The following is a 27,660-nucleotide window of genomic DNA, read 5'->3' as shown; positions in this document are numbered from 1 at the left end:
ATTGCTTTGCTTGTTCCTGTGTTGTTAGGGACTCCTTCTTTTGGAATTCCACCCGGCACATTCGAAACTTCCCGCAACTGGTTGACTTAGAAGTCTCCCGGAAGCAGCAATTGAAATCGCTTTGACAGACGTCCTTTATTGTTTTGGCAAAGTTATTTTAAGACATCCGCGCACTTCATCCTCTCCTGCTGGTGTTTTCTTCCGGGAGAGGAGGCTCAGTCATCGCTCTGGTGTTTCTGCATCCTTGGATTTAATTGCAGGAAAAAGTCACTGGGGACTCTGGTTGTTTTGAAGGCCGCGAGGGAGTTTCAAATAAGGAACTGACGAATGGAGATCTGCGGAGTGCTTCGGTCGTTCCTGCACGCCTTCCGAGAACGAGCTGGGTTCACCCTTAAAAGCACGCCGGCTAAATTGCGATGTTTTAAACACGGCTTCACCCGTAAGATGTCAAAGCATTGTGGAGGAAATATTTCTGCACTTCATACTTGTGTTCTGGGAAACCAACCCCAGCTATTCCTACCTGAATTAAGCAGGCACTGTGAGTTTTTTCGACAGACGCGTACATTTAATGAAACTTAGTTGTTTTGTAGGGCTGTTTTCGTTGCAGTATGATTTACAGCTCTAGTAAACTTTGGCGTGATTTTTAACTCAAGTGCTACTTTGAAACTAAATTTTGTTTCATTATAATAAACTGTAAATTAGTTTCTGATTTTTGTGGGTTTAATATACTGGACAGGAGTTCATTGGCTGCAATGTGTATGTGTGATTGTCAGGGGAAAGTAATTTGCTTCCACCCTCCTTACCTGTAGTCCCTCATCGCTGACAGTCTGTGACATCTGCTGAAAGTGATTTTTTAGGCATACAGTATGAAATGACTATTTCAGAAATTCCAGAGATTTAACGTTAAATCAAACTCTGTGATCCCTAATGCAGTTAAACTTAAGTCAATAACTTGTATTTGTGGAGAGTCTTAAATTAAACAAAATGGCCTAAATTATTTTGGATTTTGGAATTAATTGATGGCGACAAAAATCAAGGACATTTTAAAACTCGGAGAAAAGAAGCAAGCTAGTCAGATTTAACTCTGAGCACAGTGAGAGAGATTTCAAAGTGTTCATCAGTACTAACAGATTAAACAGGGATGGAGGGGCAAGGAGAATTTATTGTGATTCTCCACTGGAATACCACTTTCCCAACTTTTCTCAGTATTCCAGGGTGACGTTACTTAACAAGGAATTTTGAATGTGTTTTCTTTTTAGTGACAGCTTGATGAAAAACCCTGAGCAATTCTGGCTTAATTTATCCATGGTCTCATTTATTGAATGACTTTCTCCCATTTGTAAATCTTTACACAAGTAACTTGTGCACAGGAGACACTGCAGATGCTGGGATGTGAAACAACACAGAATGCTGGAGGATGAAGGGACTTGACCAGAAACGTCAACTGTCCATTTCCCTTCATAGATGCTGCCTGACTTGCTGAGTTCCTCCAGCATTTTGTGTGTAATTTTGGCAACTTGTGCTTTATTTCTAAATGCATTCAGTGATTGCAGTTCATATTACTTGCAGGGAATTACTTTAATGTAGTTTTATAGACAGAAGGTAAAGAATATGTTTACACATTGTCTTTTGTGATCTGCAGATATTTCATAAAAGTTCATGGCCAAAGAAGTACAGCTGAGATAGGAATGAATTTTGTAAAGTAAGGAAAGAGGAGAGTCAATTTGTAAATGGTATACAAAGGTCAATAATAATGAAGGACAATACAAATGTTACTCAATCAATTTATTTATTCATAGCAACCAGCATGAGAGCAGTTGCATGTTTATGTTGAAAGCAAACCTTGCTAATATTTTCAACTTTAAAGTTTCTTCAGTGAATGGACAACATAGTCTCAGCAAGGACTCATCACAAACTACCCTTGGCAGCGTGGTTCCTGTATTTTCTGTAGTAAGTAGTTCTTAAAAATACTTCTAAAGTTTGAAGAAAAAGTGTGAGCCTCACATTAAAAATGTAACTGCCTTTCAGGTGAAATATGAGAGCACAGGAAACATAAGTTTCTTTGGTAAGTTGGTTTTAATTACTTTATGTAATAACTTCAAGCATCTACAGTCTCGTGTCTCTCCTTGTAATGTTGATTCCATTTGGGATTCCTGTCATGGAATTACTTTCTTTTGCCTGCCTCACCATCATTATTTCTTCTTCATGTAATACACCTATTGCGATCTTGTCAACAGGGAGCTTGTTGCACCAGCAGCGACTTGCATTCATGTAGATTTTGAATGGCTGATGATGCTTACAGTGTTTTATAAACAAAAAAATATTGTTGGATAAATATCTACACCAAACCAAAGAAATAAATATCAGTGTGGGCAGAGTGTGGCAGGAGTAGTGAAAATCTTGAGCAGATGTGGGATTTAAGGAGGTGAAATGTTTCAGAGAGGATTTCTGAGCATATGGCAAAGTTTCCAAAAGTGAGAGTAAACAAATATAAAGAGTTGTATTTCTCATAATTCCTCGTGTTAAAGAGTTGTATTATTGATGATCATTATAGCTATTAATTTTGAGTAGTGGTTGAGATGGTAATAAGAGAATTGCTACTGCTTAAGTTGCTGTGGATAACAGTCTCAAACTTATGACACTATGTTCATAATATACTTATCACTGCAGAGCGAAAGAAGACGGAATTATACCAGGAATTGGGACTTCAAGCTCGAGATTTAAGATTTCAGCATTCGACAAGTATTAATATTAGGAATAATTGCATTATCCTCAGGATGGAGGTAAGACGGCTTCTTAATCAGGAAGATAAAAACAAAATTAACATTTTAGGTCAGAACATTCAGAACCTGCTGTGTGTTTCCAGAATTTGCTGGTTTTGTTTCAGGTTTTCAGCATCTACAGTTTTTTTAAAAATATATTTTCATTTACATTTTATATAGTGACTTTCACCACTTTAAGGCATCTTACTGAGGTAACTGAATTGCCTTTAAAGTGCACTAATTTTAGGAATTGGAGGAAGAAGCAAAACCCATAAAGAGAAATGTCATAATGATCAGATCAACTGTTTAATGATGTTGGTTGACAATTAAATGTTGGACAGGATATCACGGAGTTCTTCCTTCAATGACCCTATAAGTCCTTTGAACTCATCTAAATGAATGCTTGAGCTCTGAGTTAAATATCTCATCTGATAGACTGAGTGAAATTTGTAATGATACTTTGAGCTCAGAAATAATGCTTCATATTAATATAGTTATGGTAACAGTCTATCAGAGTTCAAAGTAAATTTATTATCAAGAGTTCAAAGTAAATTTATTATCAAACTACATACAGTACTGTGCAAAAGACATAAGCACATATTTATAGCTAGACTGCCGAAGACTTTTGCGGAGGACTGTAAATGGCAATGAGATTTGCTCCCTCATGAGCGCAATGCCATTTGTGCTTGCTGAAAGGGAGTATTCTGGAGTAATATGAATATAGCAGATATTAAATCAAGCAAGAACCAGTCTTCACTTCTTAATTTAAATTATAAACAGTAAATTGAAGTTTTCAAAAGTCATAGCACTAATATAGCTAGGGTGTCATACACAACCCTGAGATATGTTTTCTTGTGAGCGTACACAGTAAATCCAAGGAAGTCAATAGAATCATTGAAAGACCGCACCCAACAGGGTGGACGAACAACCAATATGCAAAAGACAACAAGCCGTACAATACAAAAGATAAAAAATAATAATATATAAGTAAGCAATATCGAGAGCATGAGATGAAGAGTCTTTGAAAGGGAGACCAGAGATACTGGGAACAGTTCAGTGACGGAGTGAGTGAAGTTATCCCTTCTGGTTCAAGAGCCTGATGGTTGAGAGGTAATAACTGTTCCTGAACCTGGTGATGTGGGTCCTGAGGCTCCTGTACCTTCTTCCTGATGGGATAAGTGAGAAGAGAGAATGGCCTGGGAGGTGGGAGTCTTTGATAATGGAAGCTGTCTTCCTGCAACAGCACTCTGTGTTGATCAAGTCAAGTCACTTTTTATTGTCATTTCGACCATAACTGCTGGTACAGTACACAGTAAAAATGAGACAATGTTTTTCAGGACCATGGTGCTACATGAAACAATACAAAAACTACACTGAACTACGTAAAACAACAAAAGAACTACGCTAGAATACAGACCCACCCAGGACTGCATAAAGTGCACAAAACAGTGCAGGCATTACAATAAGTAATAAACAAGTCAATAGGCACAGTAGAGGGCAGTAGGTTGGTGTCCGTCCAGGCTCTGGGTATTGAGGAGTCTGATGGCTCGGGGAAAGAAACTGTTACATAGTCTGGTCATAAGAGCCTGAATGCTTTGGTGCTTTTAGCCAGATGGCAGGAGGGAGAAGAGTTTGTATGAGGGGTATGTGAACTCAATGGTGGGGAGGGTTTTACTCATGATGGACTGCGCTGTATCCACTACTTTTTGTAGGATTATCCATTCAAGGGCATTGCTATTTCCATACCGGGCTGTGATGCAACCAGTCAATATACTCTCCACCACACATCTATAGAAGTTTGTCACAATTTTAGATGACATACCAAATCTTAGCAAACTTCCAATGAAGTAGAGACACTATCATGTTTCCTTTGTAATGGTGCCTAGGTACTGGGCCCTAGACAGATCCTCTGAAATTACAACACTAAGGAATTTAAAGTTGTCAACCCTCTCCACCTCTGATCCCCTGATGAGGACTGGGTCATGGACCTTTGGTTTCTTCCTCCTGAACTCAATAATCATCTCTTTGATCTTGCTGACATTCATTGAGACGCCAGATTTTCAGTCTCCCTCAGATAAGATATAGGAGCAGAATTAGGCCATTTTGGCCCATCGAGTCTGCTTTGCCATTTCATCATGGCTGATCCAATTTTCCTCTCAGCCCCATTCTCCTGCCTTCTCCCTGTATCACTTCATGCCCTGACCAATCAATAATCTATCAACCTCTACCTTAAATATACATAAAGACTTGACCTCCACAGCTGCCTGTGGCAAAAAATTCCACAGATTCACCACTCCCTAGCTAAAGAAATTCCTCCTCATCTCTGTTCTAAAAGATGCTACTCTATTCTGAGGCTGTGTCCCTTGGTCTTAGACTCTCCTACCATAAGAAACATGCTCTCCACATTCACTCTATCAAGGCCTTTCACCATTCAATAGCTTTCATTGAGGTCACCATCATTCTTCTGAATTCCAGTGAATACAGGCCCAGAGCCATCAAACACTCTTCATACGATAAGCCTTTCAATCCTGGAATCGTTTTTGTGAACCTCCTTTGAACCCTCTCCAGTTTCCACACACCCTTTCTAAGATAAGGGGCCTAAAACTGCTCTCAATACTCCGTGAGGCCTCACCAGTGCTTTATAAAGTTTCAACATTACATCCTTGCTTTTATATTCTACCCCTCTTGAAATGAATGCTAACATTACATTTGCCGCCTTCACCATAGACTCAACCTGCAAATTAACCTTTAGGGAATCCTGCACAAGGACTCCCAAGTCCCTTTGTGCCTCATTTTTTGTATTTTCTTTCCATTTAGAAAATAATTAACCCTTTCATTTCTTCTTCCAAAGACCATACACTTCCTGACACTGTATTGCATCTGCCATTTTTTTGCCCATTCTCCTAATCTGTCCAAGTCCATCTGTAGCCTCTCTACTTTCTCAAAACTACTTGCCCCTCCACCTATCTTCATATCATCTGTAGACTTTGCAACAAAGCCATCAGTTCCATCACCCAAATCATTGACATATAATGTAAGTAGAATCAGTCCCAAGTCAGACTCCTGTGGAACACCACCAGTCATTGGCAGCCAACCAGAAAAGGTTCCCCTTATTCCCACTGTTTGCCTCCTGTCAATCAGCCCACTGCTTTATTCATGCTAGAATCTTCCCTGTAATACCATGAGGTAACTTGTTAAGCAGCCTCATGTGTGGCACCTTGTCAAAGGCCTTCTGAAAATCCAAGCACACAACATCAGCCAATTCTCCTTTGACTAACCTGCTTGTTATTTCTTCAAAATGCTGATTCATTACCAACTTTGATTCAGCCAATGACAGATGTGTCATCAGCAATCTTAAATATAGCACTGGAGCTGTGCTTAGCCTCATAGGTATAAATACAAAGTGAGGTGAGCAGGGGACTAAGCATACAGCCTTATGCACCTGTGCTTGTGGAGAAGATGTTGTTACCAGCCCAAACTGACTGGGGTCTGCAAGTGAGGAGCCAATTGCACAAGGAGGTATTGAGGCCAAGGTCTTGAAGCTTGTTGATTAGTCTTGAAGGAATGATAATATTGAATCCCAAGCAGTAGTAGATAAAGAACATCCAGATGTGTGCATCTTTGCTGTCCAGATGTTCCAGGGTTGAGTGATGAGCCAGTGAAATGGCATCTGCTGTGGACCTGTTGTGATGGTAGGCAAATTAGAGTGGATCCAAGTTGCAGGAGCTGGTATGTTTCATCACTAAACTCTCAAACACTTCATCACAGTGGGTGTAAATGCTACTGGACAACAGTCACTGAGGCAGGTTGCCCCTTCTTCTTGAGCACCGGTATAATTGAAGCCTTCACGAAGCAGCTGGGTACCTCAGACTGCCAAAGTGAGAGTTTAAAGGTAACAGTGAACACTCCAGCCAGTTGATCAGCACAGGTGTTTAGTACTCGGCCAGGTACCCCATCTCGGCCAGATGCTTTCCATGTGTTCACCCTCCTGAAGGATACTCACATTTCGGCCTCGGAGTCATGGGGGCTGTGGGAGGCCACCCCTCAGCCTCCTGCTGCCAACTCTTTGTTGTCCTTACCTCTGACGCTATGCTCTTTAACCTCTGACTTTATGCAGGTAAGAAAAGGACAGCCAAGTGATCTGATTTCCCGAAATGCAGTCCAGACATGGAACATTAGGCTTTCCTAATTGTAGCATAGCAGTGTTGAGACCCCTAGTGCTGCAGGCTACATGCTGATGAAAATTGGCAGAGATTACTTCAAACAAGTCTGATTGAAGACTCCAACTGTGATTTCAAATGTGTCGGGGTGGACTGCTTCTTGTTTGGTGATGGCGGCGTTCAATAACTTGAGTGCCTGATTAATATCTAATTAATTAACCTTTTGGTGGTATCTCAACTACAGTCAGGATCACAGAGAACTCTCTTGGTAAGTAGAAGTATCAGCACTTAATCATTAAATGTTCCAGGTCAAGGGAACAATAATGTGATAAGACCAAAACCGTTGTGTCCAAGCACCACAGGGAGTTTATTATGAAATACGGAAGCCTAACTTTTGCCTTCTCAGAATCAGCAGTTTGGTCCATCCTATGTAGCGAGAAGCCCTTGGGTCTGATCACCCCATCCGATGTGTTTGGAATGAGCCATATCTCCATGAAACACAGAACACAGCAATTCCTCATTTCCGTCTGATACAGCAATCTTGCCCTTAGGGCCTCAATCTTGTTCTCCAGTGACTAGACATTCACTAACAAGATGCTGGGTAGAGGAACTTTCATTTCTTGGTGTTTCAGTCTGGGTTGGAGTCCTCCCCTCCTCCCTCTCTTCCAGTTATGGCAATGTACCTTTGTCCATTTAAAGGTTGTCATACCTGCATGCTTGGGAGTTAAGTCTATTCAGTCCTTAAGAAGGTTGTGAAATCACTAGTTTATTAAGTTCGTTCAAAAGTATGTCACTTTACAGGCTGTAGATTGCAGTGAGAGTAAATCAGAAGAGGTATATTTAGATGTTTTGTAAGCAGCTCACAACATGTCACTGTGGTTCACCGGTGCCATCTTAGCATGAAGATTCAAACTCTGAGTTTCCCAGTAAATGACAATAGAAAACTGCAGATACTGGAAAACATCACCAAAAAACCAAAAATGCCAGAAACACTGAGCAGGAAAAATAGTATCAGAGGGAAGAAAAACAGGTAATGCTTTAGGGTAAAGCCTCTTTGTCAGGTTTCTCATACAAGTTCTCCACCTGAAATGTTAATTCTTTTTCTTTCCACTGATGATCTCTGAACTGCTGAGGCAGTTTCCTACTTTTATGATTTTTTGACCAGTATTTCCCACTTTTTAACCAAAATGCTTCAATGATCTTGTCTTGTTGGCAATGTCATGAGATGTTTTTTCCCCTTTTGTCAGATCCTAAAAGCTGTAATAACTCCAGAATATCTTCTTATCCTGGATGATCATCAATCCGATCTAGAGCATTGGTTTTTAAAGGACTTGACATCGCAATTGGCTGGAGATGGACAACTAGCCACGTATTCTTTGCCTTTTGAATTCCGGGCCATAGAGGCAATACTTCAGCATCGGGTTAGTATCAGAGGAATTATTCATATTGCTGAAAAATATGTTTATCAATGGGATTGATATGCTAGTCTATGAGAGAAGTCACACAGGGGGAAACTATAAATGTTTCAGAAAGCAGAGTGTTTAATCACACAAAGTGTTCTATTGCATCAACTTTAATGAATTTTTTTGTTCCCCGTAATTTGTGGAAATTTGAGCAGTATGTTGGCATTGATAGAGGATTGGGCTAATTAACAGAAAACAGAGAATCAAAATAAATGGATCATTTTTCAGATTGGTCAGCAAACTGTAGCTGGTGGAGTGCCATAAGAATTAATGCTAGGTCTTTAACAGTTTATAATCTTTACTATTGACTCGGGCCAAAGGAACTGACTGCATTGTATATGCAATTACAGACAGTACAAAGATAGGTGGGGAGGTAAATTCTGAGGAGGACATATTGCAATATAGATAGGTTAGGCAAATGCGGGAAAATGTGAAGTTGTGTACAAGGGACATACAATGGAAAATGTTGGTTAAATGAAGAGAGACAATAGAAATTTATTGTACAGAGCAATCTAGGTGTCCTACATTATGCGGTATGAAAGCATGGAGGTACAGCAGGTAATTAGGAAGGCAAACTGAAAGTTTTTATTGAAAGGGGATTAGTGTACTGCCCTCTGTGTGTGTGAAGTAGGAAGCACACAGTTCAGCAGTAAACCAAACTCTACTCAATTGAACACGGGAGCCAGGATATAGAGTCCAAGCTTCAGGTGCTTTATTGGACAGCACTCACACATATAACTGAGCAGAGTAAAACTGAGAGAGGCCAGACTTAATGCAACTTCTGATTAAATCACACATTCATAAGAAATTAGGAATATTTGAAGCTAGACTTGCATGTAAATTGGTCTATACAAACATTATACTCAACCTGAGTAAACTAAGTTTTAAAGTATGCAAGAAGATATTATTAAGCATTTCTTAAATTACCAATGCTGGTCAAACACTATACAATAATCAGGAATAAACTCAATAATATTAACACAAAATATTGCTCAGATAGTGTTCTCCTTTAAGAGATATAATAATACTTGCAGTTGATGATTTTGATAGTGTAAACAAAAGAAAGACAACACAGGGTTGTATATATGTACTTCAGTCTGACTGAAAAATTCCACCAAAAACAAAATGGTTACCCCCCGATTCCCCCAACATGCTCCAACTGAATTTCAAATTTAAAGCCGTCAACGCTACCAAAATAAAATTAGTAGGGCTATATTTCAATATAAAAGCCAGAACAGTTAAGGTTAAAAAGTTAGGAAGCCTTGTTGCAATTGTAAATTAATTGAAAGTTTTAGTGGTCTTGCTTTAAGAAGAGATGTATTTACACTAGAGGCAATTAGGAAAGGTTCACCAGGCTGAATTTGAGGTGAATATGTTGAGGAAATGTTGGCAGTTTGAGTCCATACAAATTGGAATTTAGAAGAAGGGATGATTGTATTGAAGCATTTGACATTCTGCAAGACGTTAGAAGATAGATACAAAGAGAATACTTCCTCGTGAAGAAAATCTAAAGCTAGTAGGCAAAATTTCAGGTGTACAAGATAATGAGATAATGAGAGGCATTGATCATGTGGATAGTCAGAGGCTTTTTCCCAGGGTTGAAATGGCGAGCACGAAAGGGCATAGTTTTAAGGTGCTTGGAAGTAGGTACAGAGGAGATGTCAGGGGTAAGTTTTTTACGCAGAGAGTGGTGAGGGCGTGGAATGGGCTGCCGGTGGAGGCGGAAACGATAGAGTCTTTTAAGAGACTCCTGGATGGATACATGGAGCTTAGAAAAATAGAGGGCTATAGGTAACCCTAGGTAGTTCTAAGGTAAGGACATGTTCGGCACAGCTTTGTGGGCCGAAGGGCCTGTATTGTGCTGTAGGTTTTCTATGTTTCTAATAAAGGGTCATCTGTTGAAGACTGATAGAGTCATAGAGAGCACTACAATACAGAACACTTCTGCCCACCTACTCCATGACAAACTATTATTCTTCATAGTCCCATCGACCTCTGCTGGACCATAAACCTCAATATCCCACTCATCCATGCATTTACCCAAACAGCTCTTAAATGCTGAAATTGAACCCACATCCACTACTTCTGCTGGCAGCTCGTTCCACCCTCTGGGTGAAGTTTCCCCCTCATTTTCGCCTTAAGCATTTCAGTCTCACCTTTCACCTATGACCTCTTAGTTCTTGGCTCACTCAACCCAAGTGGAAAGAAGCCTGCTAGTTATACCCCTCATAATTTTGTATGCTTCTATCAAATCTCCCCTTATTCTCCTATGCTTCAAGAAATAGTCCTAATCTGTTCAACCTTTCTCTAACTCAGGTCCTCAAGTCCCAGCAACATCCTTGTAAATTTTCACTGCATTCTTTCAGTTTTATTGACATCTTTCTTGTAAATAGGTGAGACTGAAATGCTCCAAAGTAGGTCTCACCAATGTTTTATACAACTTCAACCGAACATCCGAACTCAATACATTGACTTATAAAGGCCAATGGGTTTTTAAAAAACTCTCTTTACGACTCTATCTACCTGTGACGCTAAATTCAAGGAATTGTGGATCTGTATTCCTTGATCCCTCTATTCTACTGCTCTCTTCAGTAGCCTATCATTCTCCTGCAAGTCCTACCATAGCTTGTCCATCCAGAGTGCAACACTTCACACTTGTTTGCATTAAATTCTGGTTTCGGCCCAAAACATCAACTATACTCTTTTCTGTAGATGCTGCCTGGCCTGCTGAGTTCCTCCAGCATTAGATGCTTGGATTTCCTTCATCTGCAGATTTTCTCTTGTTGTGATTAAATTCTATCTACTATTTTTTTTTCCGGCTGGTAAAGATCCAACTGCAAGCTTTGATAGTTTTTTTTGCTATCCACTACACTCCGAATCAGGGTGTCATCTGCAAATTTGCTGATCCAGTTTACCACATTATCATCCAGATCATTGGTATAGATGACAAAAAACAAAGGCCCCAGCACCGATCCCTGCAGTACACAACTAGTCACAGGCCTCCAGTCAAAGAGGCAACCATCTACTACCACTCTCTGGCTTCTCCCACAAAGCCTATTTATTACCTCATTTTGAATAACAATGACTTAACCTTCTTGACCTGCTTCCCATGCGGGACTTTGTCAAATGCCTTGTTAAAGTCTATGTAGACATCATCCACTGCCTTTCTTTCATCAATTTCAAATTCAAAGTACATTTATTACCAAAGAATGTATAAGTTATGCAACCTTGAGATTTGCTTGCTCACAGGTAGCCACAAAGCAAGAAACCCAAAGGAACCCAAATAAAGAAAAATCACAAATAAAAAGAGAAATAAAAGATCAACACCCCATACACAGGAGAGAAAACAAAACGAATCATGCAAACCATTGAAGTGACTAACAACAATCTGAACCAAAATTGTGTCCTCAGATCTGAACCCCGGGGTAGGCCCAAACTTTCCTGTTAATCTCTTTAAAAATCTCCAAGGAATGGTTGGACACGACCTACCATGCACAAAGCCATGATGGCTGTCCCTAATCAGTCCCTGTCTATCCCAATACCTAAATATCCAACTCCTTAGAAAAACTTCCAATAACTTATCTACTACTGATGTCAGGCTTACTGGCCTAGAATTTCCCAGCTTATTCTTTGAGCCTGTCTTAAACAATGGAACAATATTAGCTCTCCTCCACTCCCCTGGCACTTCACCCATGGCAAGGGGCATTATAAATACCTCTGCTAGGGCCCCTGCAATTTCTGCACTAGCCCCCCACAAGGTCCAAGGGATCACTTTGTCAAGCCCTGGGGATTTATTCACCCTAATTCACCACAAATCAGCAAACACCTCCTCCTCTGTAGCCTATATACAGTTCATGACCTCACCACCGTTTTGCCTCACATCTATAGACTATATCCATCTCCTGAGTAAATACAGATACAAAAAAAAATCATTTTAACATCTGTCCCATCTCTTTCAGCTTCATGCATAGATAACCACACTGATCTTCAAGAGGTCCAATTTGTCCCTTACTATCCTTTTGATCTTAATGTAGCTGTAGAAGCCCTTAGGATTCTCCTTCACATTCTATGCTAGTGCAGCCCCCTGCCTTTTTTTTAAGCTCTCCTGATTTTCCTCACGTGTTAATTTGCATTTCTTATACTCTTCAAGTACCTGATTTGGTCATTATTGTCTATACTTAACTCCTACTTAACCAGGGCCTCAATATCTCTCAAACACCAAGGTTCCCTAAACCTCTTAGTCTTGCCTTTTATTCTAACAGGGACAGGCAAACCCTGTGTCTCAGAGTTTCACTTCTGAACACCTCCAACTTACCAAGAACACCTTTGCCAGTGAACAACCTATCCCAATCTATACTTGCAAGATCTTTTCTGATACCATAAAAACTGGTCTTTCTCCAATTTAGAATCTCAATTTAGATGAGGAAGAATTCCTTCTGAAGGCCACAAATCTTTGTGATTATGTACCCTAGGGGGCAGTGGAGACTGATTTGTTATATTCCGGGCGGGCTTTCAATCTGAGGGGAGCTATGAGTTATGAAAATCAGGCAGGAAAGTAGGATATCCTAGATTGTGACCTTGTTGAATGGTAGAGTAAGCAAATTCTCCAATGCTACCCAGATATTTACCCAGATTCCATGAGATTCAGTTCCAAAATCTTCCTGTTGATTGCCCACAATTGTAAAATTTAACTTGATCATGTGATAGTTTTCTGTAGAGCTAACAAGGAAATCAAGTAATTCCTAGAACACCCAGTACTCATTACCATTACACCTTAGCTATTGGAAATATTTTACCATGCCTCTGCATTTGCTTTTGGCAAAACTGCAGAAGATTTGCTTGTGGTGATATGAAACTGTGTCTACAGTCAAAAATCATCAAGATTCAGCTGGCTGACCTACAGTGTTTAATGTCATGCTAATGCATTTTCCTCACTTCCAATGTAATCTCTCTCTTAATTAATTGGATCTATTAGTGCTAATTCAAATGCTGTGTTTAATTTAATCAAATACACTTTTGCCTTGTGGTGAAAGGGTTTCATTTCAGATTTCCAGATGGCTTGTAAATAGAGTAATATTTTGGATTAAAGTTTCAAAATTTTTATTTTTTCTCTACTACAATGACTGAGGATGCTTAGGGATAGCATGACCTACTTGTGGTCATGTTCAGAGTTACAACATAATTCCGGTCCGCTGGATACGAAGTCCCATGGATCTTCATTTCCTTATTGAAAAATTTCCTCTTGCCCTTTTTCAATCCAAAGATAACTACCTTGCATTTAACTACATTAGTATACATTTTGCTCTGTTTTGCTGAAAATATCTATGTGTATGATATCCATATTCCTCAACATTTTGTGTCATATTTGGCTTATTAAAGTCTTGTGGTAAGTACATGATCGAATGTTGGATATTTATCAGGTAGTATGTGTCCATTTTACTTAAAGATGAACGTTGTGTATTATCCAGATTAATGCTCTGCAAGCAAGTCTAAATGAGTTGCAGCCTCAGATATTAGAGACATTAGAAGCTCTGGTCAATCCCAAACAGATGTCAGTTGATCGAAGCAAGCTTCACATTTTACTTCAAGGCAACAAAAAGTAAGAGTAAACCAATGGCTAAACAGAAACATTGACGTTTATAGCGCCGCAGTTAGCGCAGTCACTTTACAGCACCAGTGATCACCAATCAGTGTTTGAGTCTCGTCGCTGTCAATAAGGGGTTTGTGCATTCCCGCTGTGGCTGCGTAGGTTTCCTCCGGGTGCTCTGGTTTCCTCCCACATTCCAAAGATATACAGTGAGGCATAGGCATGTTATGTTGCACCGGAAGTGTGGCAACACTTGCAGGCCGCCCTCAACACAGACCTTAGAATGCGTTGGTCATTGACGCAATACAACACACTTCACTGTGTGCTTTGATGTACATGTTCCAGATAAAGCTGATGTTTAGCACTGAATGTGGCCATTTGACCCATCGTGTCCAAGAACACCAAAAGTGGACTGCTCAGTATGACCAAACTCTCATCTTTGTAGATGACAACTCTTAAAAAGCTTAATCCATGAACTACCTAAAAGTGAAGGTTTCTGCATCCGTTGTCCTTTAAATTATTGAGTCCCGGACCTTTGTGTTTCACTGAGTAAAAAGATTTCCTCCCTCGCCCTCCTCCTTATCCTCCTACCAACCAACTTGCATGCCATCTTGTTTTGTCCTCTCTGTCAGGAAAGCTTAGTCCTCTCTGATTACCCTGACCAGGCCTCACATAATTTTACAGACCTTAGTTAACCCTCCCTTTGGTCTTTGTTGCAAAGAAAATGGCTTCACTCTAAACAGTTGCATTCATGGTTATAGTTCTATGGACCTGGCAGCATCTTCATAAGTCCCTCCTACTCGCTATTGCATTTATCCTCGAGTATGCTCAACAGCACTGTACACAGTACTCGAGCTATGGACTAATGTTTTGTGTGTCCTAGCGTGACCTTTCTGTTCTTGTTAACTGTGCCTCAGTCACTAAAGGAAAACATCCCAAATGCACTCTGAACACCTTCTCAACCAGTACTTCTACTTTAATATGTCCTGGTTTGGGTTTCTCCTAAACTCTGCACAGAACCAAACAACATAGCTAGAAGAGCTGTTGCTTCATGGTACTGGACAGTCAGGTTCAACCCTGTCCTCAGATGCTTTCTATGACACTTGCATACCTTCCCTGTGACTACACGGTGTCCTGGTTACCACAGGCATGCGAATAGTCAGTCAGATTGACTACTGTAAACTGTCCCTGGTATGCACTTGAGTTAAACTGCAAGGGTGAAAAAAAAAACATTATGGGAGTCATATGTAGGCCTCCAAATAGTAGCCAAGATGTAGGGTTGAGATTGCAAAGAGAGCTGGAAAGTGCATGTAATAAGGATAATGTCCCAATTGTAATGGGGGACTTCAATATGCCAGGGGATTGGGAAAATCAGGTTGGTGTCGGTTCGCAAGAGAGGGAATTTGTTAAATGCCTACAAGACGGCTTTTTAGAGCAGCTTGTGCTTGAACCCATGTGGGGAAAAGCTATCTTAGATTGGGTGTTATTAGGAAGCTCAATGTAAAGGAACCCTTAGGAGGCAGTGATCATAATATTAATTGTGGGGTCCCCTCTCTCTACAAAGGAGAAGATATTTACAGCTGACAAAGTACTTTAAAAAGCCTACAAGACGGCTTTTTAGAGCAGCTTGTGCTTGAACCCATGTGGGGAAAAGCTATCTTAGATTGGGTGTTATTAGGAAGCTCAATGTAAAGGAACCCTTAGGAGGCAGTGATCATAATATTAATTGTGGGGTCCCCTCTCTCTACAAAGGAGAAGATATTTACAGCTGACAAAGTACTTTAAAACACACTTCAAGGGTCTCAGTCCAAAATGTCAACTGTACTCTTTTCCATAGATGCTGCCTGGCCCACTGAGTTCCTCCAGCATTTTGTGTGTGTTGCTTGGATTTCCAACATCTGCAGATTTTCTCTTATTTGTGACTGAATTAAAACACAGTTTATTTATTTTCAGTGATACATGTTTAAATTTACACATCCTTAAAACATTTAAAACTCAGAGAATTTCTGCCTTAAACATTCCCAAATTCTCAGAGGGTTTCTATCATAAACATTTCCCAACTCAAACCCAAATTGAACAACCTTGCATTACATCTAGACCAGTAATAAAGCAGGTGCAGTGACTAGCATCTGCTCTTACATACAAAGCTTGTTTGCAAGGCTGTGTTTTTAACTTCAAGCTGATTACTGCTTGCCATTTACATGTTAAGAACTGAAGACTGACTTCCATTTATGACCAGAAACTAGACAAACTGTTAGTTGGAAATGTACTACAGTTGTTTCTTCTTATGAGTGGCAAATGCTATGTTCAGAAAGTGGGCATAGCAAAACAATAAAAAGTGAATATCCATCACACCTATACAAATTCAATATCCTTCCATTTCCTGTGCTTTCACAGCTCTATCTAAAAGCCCCTTACATATTATATTTGCCTCCACCATCACTACAGGCAATCTCTACTCTATGTACTTTTTAAAAATTGTTTCACATATTTTCTTTGAACTTAACCCCTCTCACCTTAAATGCATGTCCTTTGGTATTAGACATTTCAATCCTGGGGAAATAGTTACAGGCCGTCTACTCTACCTATGCCTCTCATAATCTTGGCAACACGCACAACACGCTGGAGGAACTCAGCAGATCGGGCAGCATCCGTGGAAACGGACAGTCAACGTTTCGGGCCAAAACCCTTCGTCAGTCCTGATGAAGGGTCTCGGCCCAAAACATTGACTGTCCGTTTCCACGGATGCTGCCCAACCTGCTGAGTTCCTCCAGTGTGTTGTGCGTGTTGCTTTGACCCTGGCATCTGCACAGTATTTTGTGTTTACCTCTCATAATCTTGTACACCTCTATCAGATTTACAATCAGCCTCCACCGTTGGAGACAACATCTCAAGTTTTCCAACCTCTCCTTATAGCACATTGCCTTTAATTCAGGCAGCATCTTGGTAAATCTCTTCTGCACCCTGCCCAAAGCCTCAGAATATTTCCTTCGATGCAATGGTCAGAACTGAATGCAGTACTTAAGATACAGCCTAACTTTGAGTTTTTTAAAGCTGCACATAACTTACTGACCCTTGAACTCAATTTATTGATTACTGATAAAGACAAAAATGCCATTTACTGCCTTAAACATCCATCAACCTGTAAAGGAACTTTCGGAGAGCTGTGAACTTGGAACCGAGAACCCTTTGCTCATCAACACTGTGAAGGGTCTTGCTATTAATAGTGTTCTATCTCCTTACGTTTGATCACCCAAAGAGCATACTTCAAAATGGCTGGGTTAAACTCCATCTGCCATTTCTCTGCCCATATCTGCAACTGATCTATATCTTCCTTTGTTCTTTGCCAATCTTTTATGCTATCCACAACTCTGCCAATCTATGTACCATCTGCAAGGTCACTTTATATATCACAAAGAGCAGAAGTGCCAATACAGAACCCTGTTGGTTATTGGTGGTGTAACACCACTAGTCATAGACTTCCAGCTAGAATAAGTCCCATTGACCACTACCCAGTTTTCTTAACAGTGAAAATTATTTTATAAATGTATTGTCATTAGAAGTGTATCAACAGCTGACCTTGTATTTCAGACTAAGTTGCAGTTAATTAATGCATGCATGAAATTTACAGACTGATAAATATATTAACTTAGATCTGGGGTGAACATTACATGAAAGCTCAAGCTCATGGAATTTCCAGGTGCCATCTCCGACCCTTCTCTGTTGTAATGTGGATCTACGTTATGTCATCATGCAGCATGGAACTGGACAATTCAGCCTACCGAGCCTGTGCCCATCATCAAAGCCCCCATTTATATAAATCACATCCCCATCAACCCCACTAGTTTCTACCATTCTTCCCACATTGACCTACCGTGTCCTATAGCAGCCCACCCATCATTGGGATATGGGAGGAAATCAAAATGTGCAGAGGAAGCCCATGTAGTTACAGGGAGAATAAGAAAAGGAGGTCAAGGTTGACCCTTGGAACTGCAAAGTGCTAGATCTGCTGTGGTGCTTGGTCTGAGCCAACTGAACTGGAAATAAAGGTTAAAGACTGCTCTTATCTACAATTATCATCCCTGATAGTGAGTAGAAGTACAGCATTTACATAAATAAAATAAATTGTGATGTACACATAATAAAAGTTGCTAGAAAATATGTGCAAACTGTTAGTTCATAGTTTGTGATGCATTTGTATAAGTAATTTTCATATTTTCTATTTCAAAGCTTGTCTGGCTTGGAAACGGATATCAAGGTCTTCAAGGAGGCGTTACTAGAGATTCTAGATGAAGAGAAGTTGCTAAAAGAACTTTGTCTCTCCAGATGGAGTGAGAATCATGTCTTGTATGTGTAGAGCTTTGCTTATTTTTTAACCATGTTCCCAGTCTCTTGTATAAATAAGCCTGCATTATTCATTTATGTGGGCACGTGGCCAAGTGGTTAAGGCATTCATCTAGTGATCTGAAGGTCGCTAGTTCGAGCCCCAGCTGTGGCAGCGTGTTTGTGTCCTTGAGCAAGGCACTTAACCACACATTGCTCTAGAGTCTGTGTGAGGAGTGGCGCCCCACACAGACTTCCAATCTGCGCCTTGTAAGGCATGAAAATGCCCGACGCAGGCCTCTCATGGTCTGAGTCAACGTTCCCTCCCTCCCCATTCATTCAACAGTGAAGCAAGCGTAGACATCAGTTTTATTTTGCTGTGAGGTAAAAACAGAAAATCCTTTGCTCTAAACCCAAGCAACAAGCCATACAATATGTGGAATTGCAAAAGAGCTTCTGCTTAAGAAGGTAGATTTTCTAAACTGCTAATCTCTACAGGAATAGGTTTGGAAATATTTGGATTTGTGGCTAGGGTAGAATTCCACTATGGTTCACCTCAGAATTATTACTAGCAGGCAGGAGAGCTAAACAATACGGCAACTCAGTCTAGTTCCTGCTGTCCAGGTTAATATGTTTAATAAGAACTGAGTGGTTTAGCAGCATCCATAGAAAGAGCAGTAGAGATCAAGTTTTTTTTTAATTTGCAGAGAGGATAGGGATGGAGAGAACATAAAAGAATCTGCCGTCAGATAAACATTAATTTTAATCTTGTGTCTCAAGTTACCAGCATTTATTTATTTATTTTTATTCACTCCCCTCATCTGGTAATTGAGGTCTTTTTGTTTTCTATTTGCAATGCCTATGGACACAGGCTTCGTTATTCACTTATCTGAAACAACTTCTTTCCATCAACACCACCATGTCACATCCATTCTCTGCCGGTCTCCACTCAACCACAGATCTTCCATTTTGTTTTCTTCGCCCCCACAGCCTCTTCTCTCATCCTGGCAACTTACACCAGCTTTCTAACTTTTCCTAAATTTACTGAAGGTTCATCATCAGCCTTAACTCTTTCTCTCTCCACAAATGATGCCTGACCTGCTGAGTGTTTCCAGCATTTTCTGTTTTTTATTTCAGAATTCCAGTATCTTTTTTTTCTTTCACTTAATAGTTCGATGGTGTATTGAAATCATTCTTGCTTTGGCACAGGGATGTAATTAAACCTTTTGTTTACTAAACCTCGGTTCGTTTTTAAATTTTTCATACTTTTAGTGACATCCAAGTGACAGGTCAGGAGCAGCTCCTACAACGATTAAAGCAATTTGAAGTTGTCACTACCTTGAGTTTGGAGTTGTGACAAATGAAACCAAGCTTAGACTTGGAGTTTATCGTATTGTAGGCATGTGTGATTACCCCATGCAGTCTGAAACCATTACCATACTTGAGTTAATTCAAAACCCGAGATTTGGATACAAAACTTGGCAAATAATCTTATAAATAACTCCTCTACAATAGCGATACTTATCTTTGAGAAAATGATTACTGCAGTGTTTCGAGAGGTTTGCATTAAGCAACATGTCTGAAAATATTTATACTACTATCTGAAAGCTACTTTGTTAAAAGATTTATCTCATGGATGTGATCATAGAAAGTTTGCAATGCTTTTGAATCAAGGACTTGTGTTAAACTGGTAATTCCTTGGTTTGCAGTGACCAAAGTAGTACGGGAATTGATCTCACAGAAGAGATGGAACTCCTCCTTGAAAATTACTACCGACAGGCGGAAGACCTAGCCAATACCACACGGGAGCTGAAGGTGTTAATAGATGATTCCGAAAGCATCATTTTTATCAACTTGGACAGGTTGGTTAATATTAGCAACCCTCCCCTAATTCTGTTTTGCAAGATTATTGGTATCTTACCAATTTTAGAGTCATATTGTCATACAGCACATTTTGCCCTCTTTGTCCATGTGACCTGTCGTACCTACCCAGTTCTATTTACCTGCAGTGGGTCCAAAGCCTTCTATGCCATGGCAATTTAAGCACCTTGCCTCTGAGATTGGGTGGCGGGGTAGAGATGCATCTTTACCAAAGTAGCTGTAAGGTTCTCCTTTCCCACCCCACCCCAGCCACTAGCCTGCAGCTCACCCTTGGGCAAGCTGTAGCATCTGCTTAACCCCCCCCCCACCCAATCAGGGTCACATGAAGCCACAGGAGCAGGTGGTGGATGGTCGTATGAGCAGCCAGTACATATTACAAGTACTGGTTATACGACCACTAACGCCAGGCAGACAATCTCTGAAGGGTATTGATAGTGGCTGGAGTCACCCATCTTGTAAAATGCTGCCCAGTTCGGGGCAATGGCAAACCGATTCTGTCGAAAACATTTGCCGAGAACAATCGCGGTCATGGAAAGACCACAATCGCCTATGTCATACGACATGGCACATAATGAATGGACTTCTGAAATGTCCTGAAAGCATCTGCTGTATCCAGCACTTCTTTGGCCATGAGTTCCAGAGCCCAACTATGCTCTGTATGAAAGCAATACCCCTCAAATCTCCGCAAGTCCTATCTTAAACCAACGCCTTCTTGTCATATATACCCCATGTCATGTGAAGGTGAGTATTACCTATCTACCCTATCTATGCCCCTCATGTTTTTTATAAACCTCAGCCTTCTTTGCCCTGGGGAAACACACCCACACTATGCAATCCTTATAACCAAACTGCTCGAGTGCTGACAACAATCTGGCCAGTCTCTCTGCACCCTCTCCCGTACGATCCCATTCTTCCTACAAGATGGTGAACAGAATACTGCAGGTGTGATTTCACCAATGTTTTATAAAGCTGTAAAATGATGTTCCAGCTCTACCATGGCACATGATGGCAAGCAAACTGTATGCTTTCTTCAACACCTTATCCATCAGTACTGTCACTTTCAGCGATCTATGGATGTACCCCTATCTATGAGTCCCTAGGTTCATCAGGAATAAATTCCCTTTGATATTGCTCCACCCAACTTTCCAGATGATTTATATCCTGTAGCCCTGGACAACTTCCTCACGATTTAACGACACACCAATCTTCATATCATCTGCAAGCTTATTATCCCTCCTACATTCATCCCCAAGCAGTCGATGTACATCACAAACATCACAGGGCCCAGCACCAATCCTTTGTTAACATCACTGGTCACAGACAGCTAATCAGGAAAAGAGCACATCACAGGAACCAGCCTCCACTCTGTTGACTCTGTCAATACAGGTACTTCTCACTGCCTCAGTGAGGCAGCCAGCATAATCAAAGGCCCAACCCACACCAGACATTCTCTCTTCTCCCCTCTCCCATCAAGCAGAAGATACAAAAGCCTGAAAACTCATACCACCAGAATAAAGGACAGCTTCTATCCCTCTGTTAGAGTAGACCTCTTGTAGAATAAGATTCTTGGCCTCACTATTTACAGTACCTCATTGTGATCTTGCTTGTTAACTGACACTGAACTTTCTCAGTAGATTTTACTCTCTATTCTACATTGTTATTGTTTTCCCTTATTGTAGCTCAATGTGTTGTGTAATGATTTGATCTGTATAAACAATATGGAAGATGAGCTTTTCACTGTATCTTGGTACATGTGACAATAATACACCAATACCGAGCAGCCCTCCATCCCCACCTCTCACTGGTATTACTAAACTAATTTGCTATCCTAAATACTATTTCACATAGAACATTTGTGAGTAGGAGTTTGCAAATAAAGTAAAGGATTTGGATGAAAATTTCCAAAAGTAATTTTTTTAAGAGAAACTTAATGGCTAGAGTGTTGTCAATTGCGTGCTTATGTGATTTTAAATTGAAAATTTAAACATAATAAAAGGCTTTTGCTCTGTTTACATATCTGTGTTACAGAATAACTAAAATAAGAATTCATCAAAACTTTATGGAAACATAGTGGGTCAGTAACTATAATATTGAGTTAGTATATCTACCAAAAGTAGCTGATTGTTGCACTGAACTTCAAAGTTAAAAGTGAATTTATTTTCAAAGTATGTATATGTCACCATATACTACCTGAGATTCATTTTCTTGTGGACATACTCAGCAAATCTGTAGAATAGTAATTTTAACAGAATCAATGAATTACTGCCTAACTAGGGACTTGCAGAAGACAACAAACTGTGCAAATGCAAAAAGAAGAAACAATATATTAATTAATAAATATCAAGAACGTGAGATGAAGAGTCCTTGAAATTGAATCCATTGGTTGTGGGAACATTTCAATGATGGGCAGGTGATGTGAAGTTAACCTCTCCAGCCCTTTTTCTTTTCTTTTCAAATCTTTTTATTATTTTTCAAAATAAACACGAGTACATCGAAGTAAACAACACTTACAATGTCTCAAGAAAAAAAAATTATATAAAGATTGAAAAAATTTTGTGATGTAAAAAAAAAACCCCTACTAAGCAAGAAAAGTGGGGAAAAATAAAAATCCCATTAGGTGTTCAACCCCAGAGCCATGCGTCATATATAAAGCTTCTAAAGATAAACATCAAACCGCCAGCAAAAAAAATGTACCAAAAAAATTTACAATTAGATCGTGGAGAATCCATCAATTAACTCAAATGATAATAATGAGCAAATGAACCCCATCTTTTCTCAAAATCAAACATAGGTTCAAAGGTTCGACTTCTAATTTTCTCCAAACTAAGACATTGCATCACTTGAGAGAACCATTGTGACAAAGTGGGAGCCGTTGTATCCTTCCACTTCAACAAAATGGCCCTCCTAGCTATCAATCTCCAGCCCTTTTTAACCTCTGTTATACCCCACTCTCCTTGGATACTGGTGATATTTTTGCATCTCTTCAGCTTTCCTCACCAGCACTGCTTTTGCCATCAGTTACACGAATCATGAAATAAGGTATTTCTGATGCTCATTTCCAGCCCTCTTCTTGGAGCAAACACTTGGTCAATGCCATCTCTCAACCCCTCCCTTGGTCATGTCTGCCCCCACACCTCTCCCTCTCCTTCACCTCACACCAGTCCTCGTGTCTCCTTTTCAGCTCTCGTTTTCCCTCCTTCCACTTCTGCAAAGTTCTTGGGTTACAGATGTTGGTTTTAAAACAAAAAAAAATTACGTATGTTTATGATCAGTTCTTAAGTTGAGTGGTAATGTATTGCTTTCTTAAAGCATAAGGCTTGGTTTCAAATTTTTGAATAGCTGAATTGAAAAACCTGTTTAAAAAAAAAGACTGCCAACAACCTGATGCCACTGTGTGTGTTTTACTGTAGAACTTGCTCCTGTCGGAATCAGTGGGTGTGCACTATTAATTTTGGTTTTCTGCAGCCATCGTAATGTGATGATGCGCTTGAACCTCCAGCTGACAATGGGAACATTTTCAGTTTCTCTTTTTGGAATTGTTGGAGTTGCCTTTGGCATGAATTTGGAATCCTCCTTTGAAGAGGTGAGACTGATTTGATGACATCACCAATAAACAGGAATGGGCGGCTGTGGAGAGTCACAATGTTACCACCCAGCCAGGTTAATTTTCATTCAGTGTGACATTGCCGACAGATCAGAGAGTTGGGTGTAATATGGGCATTCTTTCCTTCCTGTAATCACGTCTGAGAATTTGCAGTGGATTTGTAGGACTAACTCTGAAGAGGAAGATGCTAAGGCTTTTACTTCTGCCTTACAAATATTTAAGAAATCTTAGTTTCTAGCCTGGTCAGTCTGCATTTTAAGTTCATTCTGGGAACAATTGTCTCTATTATAAATAAAAGCAAAAAATGCTAGAAACACAGCAAGTCAGGCAGCACTTGTAGAAAGCAAGAGCAGGATTTAATGAAGACACAAGAGACTGCAAATGTTTTCATCAGAGCAATTTTCTATTGTACACTTTCAGGACCCCAGGTTCTTCTGGTTGATAACAGGAATAATGTTTCTAGGGAGCGGACTAATGTGGCGACGCCTTCTATCGTTTCTGGGCCAGCACCTGGAGCCTCCAGCACCCCCATCGGTATGCCTCAGTTCTATCGTTTCATTCCAGGAGGAGATCTTTCAGCTCACTGTCAGCGTTCCGTCAGTTTGGGAGCTAGCCATTCTACCAGACCTCCCTTTCTCAAAAACTACAAATTCCATAAGACCAAAGATACAGGAGCAGATTCAAGCTATTTGGCTTTCAGGTCTGCTCCACCATTCTATCATAGCTGATTTATCATCTCTCTCAACCCCATTCTCCTGTCTTCTCCCCATAACATTTGATGCCCTTACTAATTAAGAAGCTATCGACCTCTGTTGTAAATATACCCGGAGACCGTATAGCCATATGTGGCAACGAGCTCCACAGGCTTGCCAGCCTCTAGCTAAAGAAATTCCTCTTCATCTCTGGTCTAATGGGATGTTCCCTCTATTCTGAGGCTGTGCACTCTAGTCCTAGCTCTAAAGCAATTCTTTGCTTGAAAGTGCAGCATAAGTGTGTTTTCCTATTGAAATTCACTATTGAATCAGTCTCTAGCATTCCCTTCACCTGGTGTATTTCAATATGTCAATTGTACAGAAACTGCTAAACAGAATGTTAATGCCTGGTGCAATCATTTTTGCAAAAGTATAATTGAAGTGAGAGCATTCAAATGTACCTGCATTCTCGGGTAATCAATAAGTTGCAGTGTCAAAAATTGTAACTTCCTACTTTTGGAGTGTTTTTGATATTTATTGTTGGGTATGGAACCACTAACAAGATCAGCATTTATTGGCCAAGCTTAGCTGCCAATGAGAATGGGGCGAGTTGCGTTAGTGAGCCACTGGAGATCACGTGATGCTAGTAGTGCACTACGTATTGAAATCTACATCAGCAGTTTTTGATGATGGTCTCATTTGATGTATCTAAGTCAACTACATTTTCATTTTGTTATTTCCAGCCTAAGATTTATTTAGATATGATTACGTTCTCTGATGTGAATGTTATAACACTGAGAATTTGCACATCTTCATGTTATAACTGAGTACTTTCAAGTTGTCGGCATCAGGTTAAGGTGCTTTTTTACATGTCCCCAAGGATCAGTGAAAACCCCAGCCCTTCCTTACAGAAATAGAGTAGACTGCTATTCTCATTGACACTGTTCTGGGTGTCTAAATTATGGATTGTCCTTCACCAAATTAAATTGAGGATATGTCAACAATATATTTTTATACTTTATACTTTATTGTCACCAAACAATTGGTACTGGAACGTACAATCATCACAGCGATATTTGATTCTGCGCTTCACGCTCCCTGGAGTACAAATCGATAGTAAATATTAAAAATTTAAATTATAAATCATAAATAGAAAATGGAAAAGGGGAAGTGAGGTAGTGCAAAAAAACCGAGAGGCAGGTCCGTATATTTGGAGGGTACAGCCCAGATCCGGGTCAGGATCCGTTCAGCAGTCTTATCACAGTTGGAAAGAAGCTGTTCCCAAATCTGGCAGTACTAGTCTTCAAGCTCCTGAGCCTTCTCCCGGAGGGAAGAGGGACGAAAAGTGTGTTGGCTGGGTGGGTCGTGTCCTTGATTATAATAATTATCTACCCAGTGACTATGGGGTGTCCAGGGAGGGTAGCTCCTCTGGTGAAGGAGTTTGCCATGTCCATTTGAAACAGTTCACTCGCCTTTGGTCCCCACCAGATACTCGGCTCCCACCTGTGGCTCCAAGTAGCTGTTTGCATGTAACAGCAGCCACACCCCAGTAAAGCACTCAACAGGCGGGTTGAACCAGGTGAGGACAGCCGGTGGCCTCATACCTGGTGAGGTAGGGACATGCCTATCCTAGCATGCAGAGCTCCAGTGGACTGGAGGGATGGGATTGACAGTGAGAGCCAACAGCCAGGAAGGCTGTATTGCAATATTTCATGGAGAGCGGAGGCCATGGCAAGGGATAGAGATCGTCTTGGTTATCCAGTGCAACCCCAGCCTGTAACGCTTCTTCATACCACTTGTCCTGTACATATGAAGTCGAGAGTGGAGCTGCCCCAGTGCAATGGCTTCCTGTTTAGAAACTTGTACAGGTTTCCTGCCACTGTTGGACATGATGGACAACCACCAATAATGCACCAAGCCACTCAGTTCCCATGGTATATAAAGGTTTGATTATTTAACTACACATTACTAATTTAATTGTGACCACCTTAGGTTTTGTGCCTTTGTAAGCAAATGAAAAAGGTGGATTTAAACTGCCCGCTTATCAACTAATCAGAAGCCACCTTTGTTGTTCTAGATGCCGTCTATCTTGAAAAGATCGCAACTGCTGGGTGGTAAAGCTGACATGAGGCATGGTTCAAAATTATAGACGTCAAGTCAACACATCGATGATGAACTCTGGAAGCTAAGCCCGGTAGAACCAGACTAGAGGCGTAATCCAGCACAACTCGTGAATAGCAGTTCAACTTAGTAAATAAATTATGTTCATATTGCGGATTTAACTACCAATATTCTGAGTTAATACATACATGTCAACAGTGTGAAAAATTTCCAACCTGTCTCCATCATCATATTACATTAGAGTTTAGAAGTCTTTGAATGTTGGAAGTATGAGAGACAAAACAATTAATTACACAAAAGCAATAGTAATGCATTGTCTACATATGGTTGGCTTAATGCTTCCTGTAGCCATGCATTCCACTAATTATGGATAAAATTATGTCGACATTCTTATTTATTATATCACGATAACTTGTGGTAGTGGACTTTGGAACCTCTTAGCTAAGAGTACAGATAGATGATTTGCACTCTAGTATTACAAAAAAAATAGTGGAGTTGTCAATTGTTGGCTTTAGGAAATATTATCATTCCCATTCCCACATCTTAATTTATTCCATCCTACTAAGAAAATAATAGTTTCCATTTATCATTTGGCTCTGTAGCATAAGGGATTAGGAAGTTGATGTTAGTGGATTTGGGTAAACCCACTGCAGTTAATAGAGTTTTAAATCTTGAAGAATGACTAAACAAACTGCAAACCAGTGCAAGAAAATGTTTTCATGCCACTCTGTAGAAGAACACAGGCCACATAAACAATACTCGGTCAGTAATGGAAATGTTTACAAATTCATAAAGTATGGATTAATGAACCGCTTTTGAGGTTTTGTGTCATTTTGGGTGGACGGGGCATGCCATCTCAAGGCCGTGCATTAATGCAACACAGAAGGAGGCCTTTCAGATCATTGTTTCTGTGATAGCGTATCAGCAGTTATTTCTGTTATCTCTTTTCCTGCAGCCAGACTTCTCTATCAAGTACTTATCCAATTCCCTTTCAAAGGTTAATGCTAAATCAACTTCCCTCACACATTTAGGCAGCTGATTTCAGGCCAGAGTATATTTATGCTGGG

General features: G+C 40.2%; 1 protein-coding gene across 3 annotated transcripts; it reads left to right on the top strand.

The window, feature by feature from the left end:
- Positions 1-7: 7 nt before the first annotated feature.
- On the top strand, positions 8-27,660 carry mrs2 (magnesium transporter MRS2). 3 transcript variants are annotated; one of them, XM_063069876.1, is made up of 11 exons: positions 8-538; positions 1,868-1,950; positions 2,029-2,065; positions 2,671-2,783; positions 8,170-8,343; positions 13,854-13,984; positions 18,203-18,319; positions 20,005-20,157; positions 23,642-23,759; positions 24,201-24,314; positions 26,550-27,660. In XM_063069876.1, the coding sequence occupies exons 1-11, from the start codon at positions 328-330 to the stop codon at positions 26,619-26,621; spliced, it is 1,323 nt and encodes a 440-aa protein (XP_062925946.1). In that variant the 5' UTR covers positions 8-327; the 3' UTR covers positions 26,622-27,660. The 3 variants fall into 3 exon arrangements, 2 of the variants coding, with proteins under 2 accessions (XP_062925946.1, XP_062925947.1); XM_063069877.1 differs by having other exon boundaries at positions 476-538; positions 1,800-1,950; XR_010020771.1 differs by lacking the exon at positions 26,550-27,660 and having other exon boundaries at positions 23,587-23,759; positions 24,201-24,230.

The sequence above is a fragment of the Mobula hypostoma genome, chromosome 17, assembly GCF_963921235.1.
Source record: "Mobula hypostoma chromosome 17, sMobHyp1.1, whole genome shotgun sequence".
In the NCBI taxonomy this organism is placed as follows: domain Eukaryota; kingdom Metazoa; phylum Chordata; class Chondrichthyes; order Myliobatiformes; family Myliobatidae; genus Mobula; species Mobula hypostoma.
Note: the sequence above shows the minus strand (reverse complement) of the source record. Positions and strands in the feature narration are given on the sequence as shown.